Source organism: Rhineura floridana, chromosome 7 (genome assembly GCF_030035675.1).
Source record: "Rhineura floridana isolate rRhiFlo1 chromosome 7, rRhiFlo1.hap2, whole genome shotgun sequence".
In the NCBI taxonomy this organism is placed as follows: Eukaryota; Metazoa; Chordata; class Lepidosauria; order Squamata; family Rhineuridae; genus Rhineura; species Rhineura floridana.
This window is the reverse complement of record NC_084486.1, coordinates 7527812-7537840: the sequence shown is the minus strand read 5'-3', so window position 1 is coordinate 7537840 and position 10029 is coordinate 7527812. Positions and strand designations below refer to the sequence as shown.

At 43.8% G+C, this 10029-nt stretch overlaps 1 protein-coding gene across 22 annotated transcripts in view; it reads left to right on the top strand.

The window, feature by feature from the left end:
- Positions 1 to 272: 272 nt before the first annotated feature.
- The window catches only part of CAMK2G (calcium/calmodulin dependent protein kinase II gamma), a 267247-nt gene continuing 257490 nt past the window's right edge, over positions 273 to 10029 (top strand). For 4 of the 22 annotated variants that reach the window (XM_061634820.1, XM_061634813.1, XM_061634823.1 and 1 more), the window contains exons 1-2: positions 279 to 1406; positions 3394 to 3488. In XM_061634820.1, coding sequence (XP_061490804.1) covers positions 1342 to 1406; positions 3394 to 3488 — 160 coding nt within the window. In that variant the 5' untranslated portion in view covers positions 279 to 1341. Of the gene's footprint in view, positions 1407 to 3393; positions 3489 to 10029 lie in introns of all 22 variants that reach the window. The other 18 variants (XM_061634826.1, XM_061634810.1, XM_061634806.1 and 15 more) reach the window with 8 other exon arrangements.

Sequence of the window (10029 nt, the reverse complement as noted above, 5' to 3'; positions counted from 1 at the left end):
GCGCTACTTCGCCTTCGAAGCCCTGCCGTATTGTGACAAGGACGTTCCAGACGGCGAGATCCCCCTGCATCGTCCACCAAGGCCCTGCAACGGGAGAGTAACACGGCTGCCAGCGTTCTGTAGCCTTCTGCTCCTGCCTGATTGGCGCGGACAGGCACTAGAAGGCAGGGCTACGATACGTCGCCTCCTCAGCGCATGTGGCTAGAAAGGGGGGTGGGCAACGGCGGAGTCTTGGTATCATCGGCCTCTCTCCTGCTGGGGCAAGAGGGGAACACTCTCAAAAGTTCCCATGTGGGTCTGTTGGGGGTTAATTATGTGCACCCTCCGCCATTTTTTTTTGGCATTCTGATAAATAAGTTCTCCCCACTGCGGGAGTTAGGAACTGATTTTTCACCTTTTACATGTACGCGTTAAAAAAAAAAAAGCCGGGGGGCAGCATGCTTGAGAAAACAATCCTTGTTCAGTTACAACGGCTGGTCTCTTCGGCTTCCTCTTTTTGCAGCCTGATTCTCGTCCTCTGTTGCATACTTCCTTCGTTCGTAAGTCCCCTGGACTGACTCCCAAAGAACTGTGACTGTTGCGCCATCCATGCACTGTATATTTACTTAGAAGTATTGCTCACGGAGTTTAACGGAGCAAGGAACGTTTGCATACTTACATCTTTCGGTATCTATCTATTCTAGGGCGTAGAGGAAGCAAAGCTTATATTTTCTCTGCCCTTGCCTGCTTCGAATTGGAAGTCTACCGGTAGAAGGCTCCTATCCTAAGCTGAGAAGCAGAAGCAGGACTCTTCGAGGCAGAAACGCGCGCAAGCGCAGCCTCGGCCCCTGCTTTGCTTGTCGGCGAGCGCTCGTCCGTCGCTCTGTCAGCGCTCCCTCGGGCCACACCTCTGGGGAGGGAGGCTAACGGGTAGGCGGAGGCAAGGAAGGAGGGAGAGGAGACGAGAGGGGAGACGGCGGCGTCTCTGCTCCCTCCCGGGGAAGATCTCGCGGTGCTGGGCGCGCTCGGCTTCAGACACCGCCTCCTCCTTTCTGCTGGGAGCTCTGACTGTGCGCAGTGAAGCGGGCGGGAGCGCACAGCTGGGCGGAGAGGCACGCCGGCACCAGCTCCGGTAGGAGGAGGTGGTGGTAGAGACGGAGGCCGGAGTAGTAGTAGTGACAGCCGCGACAACAGCGTCTACTACTACTGCAGGAGGTGCGAGGAAGGCGCGATTCGCCCAGCCAACCCGTCAGTCCTAGTCCCGCGTCGGAGCCTCGCCCAGTCCGATGTCCCTGCGGCGGCACTAAGCGAGCCAACGTGCCTTCTTTCCTGCCGAGCCTTCTCGCCTTCCGCAGCCCGAACATGGCCACCCCAGCAACGTGCACCCGCTTCACCGATGAATACCAGCTCTACGAGGAGCTCGGCAAGTACGCAGCCCAGTCGTTCCACGCCAGTCTCTTCTTCTTCCTCCTCCTCCGCTTTGCGCAGCTACTGGCAGCTGGGCTGTTATTCCGGCCGGCCGAGCTTTGCTGCTCTTCTTCCCCTTTTGAACCCTTCGCCCCTTCTTGGTTGTATCATGTTCCTGTGTTTCACTACCACCACCGTCTCCTCCATTCAGCGCACCTTGGCGCTCTCCTTTATCCCTCCTCCCGGCCCCACTATAGTTTCTACTCAGGAAGTCTTTCTAGTAAACTCTTTTTTTCAGCGCCTCCTCTCTCCTCCCCCCTTCCTCTTCCTCTTCCACCCCCCCCCCGACTTTCTTTACCTGTTTCCTTTGGGCCAGGATCAGAGTCTTAGTCTGAGAGCTCTCATTCCAGCCCTACATGTGTCCAATATCAGGCCATTCCACCACGGTTTCATTAAACTGGAATAAGGTATCTGATCGGTAATCGCTGAAGTGAGCTAGAGCAACTGCTTCAGAGAGGAAATGTGTTTCACAGTGCTATTGTAGGGCAATTAAAGAAAGTATATTCAGGGCGGTAATTAATCCAAGGTAAGCCATCGGCAGTGTCTCCCTTACTGTTATATACCCATTGGCTGTTTGAGCTGCTAATGCCCTGAGAAATGTGGGATTCCGAGCAGTGTTGAGCTGGTGGCTACTGTTTTCCCCGGGAACTCCCTGGTTTTCCTGTCTTAATGTCATCCTCCCTGCTATTGTTGCAGCCTGTAACTTCAGGGTTCTCCCCCCACCCCCAAATCCCATTTGTACACTACAACAAGGGGCACTGCTGCATTTCTTGTGCATCAAGGGAGGTTCCCTGTGCTGATGCTTCTCCCCTCCTTACCCCCCTTTTACTCTAGCACTGGTCTTAAAAAGCCACTGGCTTGTTTTTCTTTTCCTTAGTACTCAGTAGGAGATATGCCCGGTATTTTGGAGGGGATGAATAAATTACATGTGGGGAGAAGGGTAGGTGCATCCCAGGTACTGCTGCATTTGATTCCTCCTCCTTTTTTGCACCAGTCCTTGGATGCTGCTGTATCTTTTCTCTTCTCTCTCTTTCTCTCGCTATCTACCCCCCTCATTTTTGAGCCACTTCTTCTGCTCACTGGCTCATTTGCTTTACCAACCATTCTTAGGAATGTGCTTCTTTCTTACATACAGAAATGGATGTGCGTGGCAGTAGGTGGAAAATAACAGTCTCTTCTGCCCATGCCAGGTTATGTCTGTTGGGCTTTGTTTCCATGAGTGTTTGTGCCTGTCTGCTGTTTTGTCTGGTTCCTCATGCCAGGATGCAGGCAGGTTACCTTCTGTGGATGAGGACCATTGGGGACCCATTTCCCCCTTTGAAAAGACTCTGATGGATTTTTCTCATCCTTTGTCCTGCATTTCTGTTGCCCTCTCTGTTACCCTTTGCTGGCATTGTTTTCTAGAATCTGTCCCTACATCTCCCTGCTTTTCTGGGAATTGGCATCTTTTTCTTACCAGCTTACCTGCCTACCCGTTTTTTTTTAAGATATACCTTTTGCAAGACTTGGACTGATAAAAATATCCAAGTGTTATGTTTCTAAAGGGATAACGCAAATACTAACAAACTAAACTCTCATTTTGCATGTCAAATGATCATTTTTATCTTCATTTTACAAATAGGATGCAGGAGCAGTAGTGTATAGGTGATGCAGTGGCTCATGCTAAAGCCTATGAAAACTTCAGAATTAAAGCTCTACTGTCAGCCGGAACAAAAACTACTTGTTCCTACCCAAATCATCCTTTTGTGCACCTCTATTCCTGACATCTCTTCCCCTTCACTTAGAATTCTTGATGTCCTATGTTTTTTAACTCTTTAAAATATTTGGAGCAAGTCAGTTTAGGCTTTAGTTAAATATCTTGACATAGATCGTGAGATATTGTTTTGCTTGATTTGGCTTTCAATATTAACTCAGTTTCACAGGTTCAGCCTTTCTTTTTTGTTTCAGAGGAGCTTTTTCAGTAGTACGGAGATGTGTGAAAAAACCCACATCCCAGGAATATGCTGCAAAGATTATCAATACCAAGAAGCTGTCAGCCAGAGGTGAGTGTTCAAATGCTGTTTTTGATCAAGTTTGCCTGCAGGTCCATGATGGGGAATTGATTGTTAAAACTTTTAATTCTCATGGCCAAGCACCAACTTTGGCCCTTCTTTGTGTCATTGTTTCAATTTATTGTATTCTCTTTTCCTATTTGATAGCAAATTAAATTGGTTCCATTTCCTGGAATAAAATTTCTTATTAGAAATTGCTCCCTGGAGTATTGTACTAGTATTGCACCAATGTTACCTGAAGAGCAGTGGCCAACCAGATGCCTATGGAAAGCCCACAAGCAGGACATGACACAACAGCACCCCCCCTTCAGTTTCCAGCAACTGGTATTAAGAAGCATAGTGTCTTTGACAGTGGAGGTGGAACGTAGCCATCAGACTTAGTAGCCACTGATGGCCTTATCCTCCATGAATTTGTCCAATCTTCTTTTAAAGCCATCCAAGTTGGCGGCCATTGTTGCCACAGCTTAACTATGCATTGCATGTAGAACTTTCTTTTGTCCATCCTGAATCTTCCAGCATTCAGCTTCATTGGATGTCCCCAAGTTCTAGTGTTATGAGAGAGGAAGAAAAACTTCTCTCTAGCTGCTTTCTCCATACCATGCAGGGCTGTGGAGTCGGTACACCAGACCTTCGACTCCGACTCCTCTATTTTTCTACTGTCCGACTCCGACTCCTTCATAAATGGCAAATGTATATTAACTAGTAATAACAAATTTACTGTAGTAAAATGGTAGCACAAGGCATTTCATCACTACCACATGAATCCAGAGCTTGGAAAAGTTACTTTTTTGAACTGCAGCTCCCACGAGCCCAATCCCTGGGGTTGATGGGAGTTGCAGTTTAAAAAAGTAACTTTTCCAAGCTCTGGATTCACGTGGTGGTGATGAAATGCCTTGTGCTACCATTTTACTACAGTAAATTTGTTATTACTAGTTAATATACATTTGCCATTTATGAAGGAGTCAGAATTGGAGTCGGAATCGGAGTCGGTACATTTCTACCGACTCCGACTCCACCCGAAATTGCTCCCGACTCCACAGCCCTGATACCATGTATAATTTTATATACTTCCATCACATCACCTTTTCTCTAAACTAAAAAGCCCTAAATGTTGTAACCTTTCCTCATAGAGGAGTTGCTCCTTGATCATTTTGGTTGCCCTTTTCTGAACCTTTTCCAACTCTATCCATTTTGAGGTGAGACGACCAGAACTGTACTCAGTATTCCAAGAGCACTTGCACCATAGATTTGTATCATGATATTGGTAGTTTTATTTTCAATCCATTTCCTAATGATCCATAGCATGGAATTTCTCTTGTTCACAGCTGTCACACTTGGAGTTGACATCTTTGTCAAGCTATCCACTATGACCTCAAGGCCTTGTTGCTGGCCAATCACTGCCAGTTCAGACCCCATGAGCGAATATGTGAAATTAAGATTTTTTGCCTTAACGTGCATCACTTTTACATTTGTTTACATTGAATTGCATTTGCCATTTTACTGCTTGTTCAATCAGTTGGAGAGGTCCTTTTGGAGCTCTTCGCAATCCATTTTTGTTTTAACCACTCTGAAAAATTGAGTATCATCAGCAAACTTGGCCACCTCCCGGCTCACCCCTAACTCTAGATCGTTTATGAACAAGTTACAAAGCACAGGTCCCAATACTGATCCACAAGAAGATGTTCCCACTTTCTATATCCCTCCATATAATCCTGCTCTCTGTTTCCTGTTACTTAACCAATTTCTGGTCCACAAGTGGACCTCTTCTCTTATCCCTTGACTCTTAAGCTAATTCAGAAGGCTTTGGTGAGGTACTTTGTTGAAAGTTTTTTGAAAGTCCAAGTCCAGAATGTCAGTTCGGTCACCTCTTATTCAAATGCTTGTTGACACTGTCAAAGAACTCTTTAATAGTTTAATGAGATAGGACTTACCCTTGTAGAAACCATGCCTGTTAAAGATTTAATGCTGTTTTTATGATTATTTTCAGAGACATAGAAATTGATACATTTGTCTTGAAAATAACTCATATTGAACATAGAGTAGGTATGCATAGGTTTGTGTTGAAAGTGCTTTTGGGGTTAGCAGATATGATCTCTAAATTAGACATGTGTGTTACTTCACACTTCTGTGCCTAGGTGTGGCTTTTGAGAGCACATCAGTGTGTTTTACAGAAATGTTAGAAGCTGTCCTCACTGTTTGTTGCCAGCAAAAAGAGAAGCTCCTCTGAAAGAATCTTAAGTGCGTATATAGATTGCTGTGGAATTCCATCTGGTGCATATATAGTTTAGTATGGAATATTAATTTTACCAGAGTACTAACCTTAACAGCATTGCTAGTGATGACCTTTCTCGCCTTTTTGCTTTTGACCGATCTTCTGCATATAATTCAACATTGTGGTGCATCTTTTTTTATGCATGGAGACTTATTTCCATGTCAAGAAATGTGTGTTACGCATGAAGGGCTCCAGGAGTTACTTGGCATATTCCTTCCAAGTCATTTTTAATTGCATTTAGTCATAGGCCATTACAACAAAACATTTGCTATAAAACATTCAGATGAATCTTTCTGGAAAATACAACAGGGGAAATGGTAATCATATAATGCCTTCATAAATGGTGTGTTCTGTAATATTTAACAATTCGTCCAAGATCATTCCCCTGTGGTAGATGGGTTGGTGCAACCATACTTTGTCAGATATAAGAAATAATGGTATAAAGCATTTCCTGTCATTTATGGCAAAGTGCTATTTGTTTTGTTTAGTAATCAGCTACGTGCAACAAGCATATTTTCAGTTAACGTCAGAGTACTTATTATCAGCCTTGATTTAAATTAATTTCAAGAGACGTGATCATCTTGTACAAGAAACAGACATAAACATTCCCCCGTCGTCAGGTTTTAATGTAACTAAAGACATGCAGCCTTCATCTTGTGATGAAAGGTTTGCCTTTGGTAAAATGTGTCATTTTTATTCCCTTTCTGCAGTTGCCCTGTAAGTGTTCTGCATCTGTGCTGCTTCCATTTAGACACTTGGATTGTCTATGGCAGCAGAAACCATGGTCTTGCTCCAGCTACTATGCACATTGATAGAGGGATACATAGTCATAGGAGAGTGTAGCACATCCCTCGCTGAAAAATATTATTCATGCTTTTCTGCCCTCCATCTTTTAAATAGGTGGTGTGTTGGATTTAGATAACCAGTTGTTGCACTTTACACAGTAAAAGCATTGTGTATAAGAAGTTTGTCATGTGACTGTGTTCTATATGAATCTCTGCTATGTAGTGATTGCAAAGTAGACTGTAGAAAGGTTGCCTGAGTCTATCCTTGGTGAATGTACAGGGACAACAGTGTAAAAAACTGGAGTGATGCAGGAAAGTAAATATCTGTCACTCAGTTGTCATGGTATCCAAAATTATCAGATAATGTGTTCACACAAGATTATAAGTACCCAAACATCTGTTCAGTTGCAGCAAAATGTGGTGCATCAGCACTTGCTAGCTACATTGAGGCCAAACTAATGAGCTTGAAATCGGTGAAAACAACCAGGATAGGATGGACAGCATCAATGTCATAAGAATATTGTTGTGCTGGTGACAGTGAGTTAATTAAATTAAGCATTTCTGAGAACAGCTGCATAGGGCACATTTGGAACTGAAGAGAATAAAACAGGAAAAATACAAGATTTGGAAGGGGAGGGGAGGGAGGTAGAGAGAGCTAGAGAGCGAGACTTTGAATCTGTGTCTAAGGAACCTGTGCTGGAAATGAATGGAATCTGGCAGAGTATGTAGCATCAGATATAGCTCTCAGTGACCTAAGAGGTGTTTAGTTTCTGTGGTACTGCAGGGTAGACATGTGAATCAAGACGATGCCTAAATATTAGGCTTGGAAGGTATTGGAGCAAAAGTGACACCAGATAATGTGGTCAAACTGTGAACTGGCAGTGAGGGAAGCCCCAAATCACTGTCCCTATGAATTGGAATAGCTTCTAAGTAGCTTTCTAAGAAAACTAGTGGCACAATAGTTTCCCTCTGTAGGACATGACTTTGCTTTGATGGCTGCTGCTTCCTTAAATACCTGCTGTACCGCATCATAATCTGATGCCATATGTTTTTATGGTACATACTTATGTTCTTTCCTGTAAAGATATATAAAACCAATTTAGAAAGGGACAGTTTACACCCCTTAGTACATGCTTCAAATAATATAGCATCTGTTTGAGATAAGATTCTTGGGGGACACTCAGAAAGTGGTTGCTTGCTTCATCAGTGGTGTGGCCTCTGTAATCTTCACTTTGTTCCAAGTTGCTGACTAGAAGTTAATGAAAGCAAGGCTGGAGACCTGTCAGCCAGTGATCTGATAACAAGAGGAGGAACTGGGGGGGGGGAGATCTCCCTGGATGTTGGGATGCCTTCTGCTTTAATAATTTTACCAAGTGGTTCTGCTGTTGGAATCAAGGGGCACAATCCTGATTCAGTCCTTGTAAGAATCTTCATTCAAAAATGGAGCTGTCTTTCTACACTGGCTATCAATGCAAAGTGCCAAGGGCTTTGCTAATAATGATGCCACTGTCTGTCCCTAGAGAATCATGGCCAATCATGGCTTTCAGTTTTTACTTATAGTTCAGACTGTGTGTGACTTCAGTCTTCTTTCTCTTTCTCTCCTCCACCCTTTCTCCATGGTTGGCAGTTGCCAGCTACTCCATTCCTGATGGGCTTTGGCAAGTGCCGTTTTGAAACTTATTTGTGGGGAGGGGCTCCCATTAAGGTTGTGATTTCTGCAATGTTTTCATTGGACTGAACATTTATGAAGAGGTAGGTGCCTTTTGTTCCCTTTCTTCCTCTATCTGCTGCTGGTTTCTTTGGGACAGAGATAGTAAGGGCAACAGTGGTTGTGGGTATTCTGACCCTATGTTAGCCTGAGAGTGCAGTTCTCTTTTGGGCGTTACAGACAAGTAGCACTTAAGGGAGGCATACAGGCTGTCATGAATTATATCCTGGGTCTAAGCCATTTCTGCCTTACTTACATTCCTTGTCCTATAGCCTTCTAATGCAGGGATGAGGAACCTGTGGCCCTTCAGATGTTGTTGGATGCCAACTCCCATCAGTCCCAGGCAGTACGGCCAATGGTAACAGCTGATGAGAGTCCACCAACTGGAGGGACACAGGTTCCCCATCCCTGCTTTAGGGGTAGCTAGATCTTTTAGGCTGGTAGAGAGAACACTTGGCTTTGCGTGACTGAACCTCAGGAAAGGGGGAGTACTGGATAGAGGGAATCATGTCTATCTTTGGCAGTCAGCATTTGATCTCTGGATATTTTACTTAATCATCTTTAGATTAATATGCATATTCACTATTATGCTAAATATCAGAAGTCATGGTGCAGCAATAATTTGCAGCTCTCTTTGTAGTGCTTCTAACCCAAGCCCTCAGAGCAAATATAGTACTGATATTTAAAAAGAACAGTACTGACAACTTAGTCTGTTCAAACTCACTCTCTTTATCAAATAATAAAACAAATATTGACCTAGGTAGGAAGGAATATTCAGCTATCTAGGCTTTGCTGTTAAGCAACTAACTGATGTTTATGTGGAACACATTGTTTGGCCAGCTACCTAATTTCAAACATAATGGAGGACAAGGACACCATAGGTTTCATCTGAAGGACTGCTTCCAGTGATTAAGCTGGCGTGCCAAAAAAACCATTTCCCACATTTATGAAGTAGTTTGACACAGTGGTGTGTGCAAGGCAAAGAGATAAAGTCCCCCTTTGCTGAATGTTTGACACCTAGCTAGTCCTAGTCCTGAATCCTTTTTAGTAAAATTGAAAGTGTGTTTGAGCATCTGTAAAAGAACATGGTTGAAGTATGACTGCAGGAATTATAAATGAAAGGCCATGACCCACATGGAAATGGCGGGAAAGTGTCTTGCTGAATTGCATGAAAATTGGTTTTGTGTTTAAGTTCTATATGAAAGTGGCTGTCAGTGTTTGGTAAATGTATGAAAAAATAAAGCTGCTTTTGCATAGTAGTGAAGGCCATAAAGTGAACGAGGAGATATCTAGTTCAAATCTTGGCCCAGTCATGTATTTCCTGGGTGGGCCTGCCCAGCTGGAATTTTGTAGCCTCATCATCCTCCATCATCTGGAATATGGCAGTGATTATAATAGTCTGTCTCAGTGGTCTTCAGTTGGTCCAGATCCAAGACCCACCTCTGACTCCCAACCTCCAACATGGGACCCACTTTCGCATTTTCACTTTTGATATTTAATAGTACCAATAATGGACATTATTAATCCTAAAATGGCAATTCACAGAGCAATATACATAGGGTTGTGTTCAACTAAGTCCTATTCAGAGTACACCCTTTGAAATTAATGAACCTAAGTTAATCATGTCTATTAACTTCAGTGGGTCTACTCTGAATAGGATTAGCATTGAAGACTACCCATGGTGCCAAATTTTACTGTTTGATCTTCCTCAAAAAACTGTGCAACTGTTGGAAGCATTTCAATGGTTTCTGATTAATGTCTCAGCTA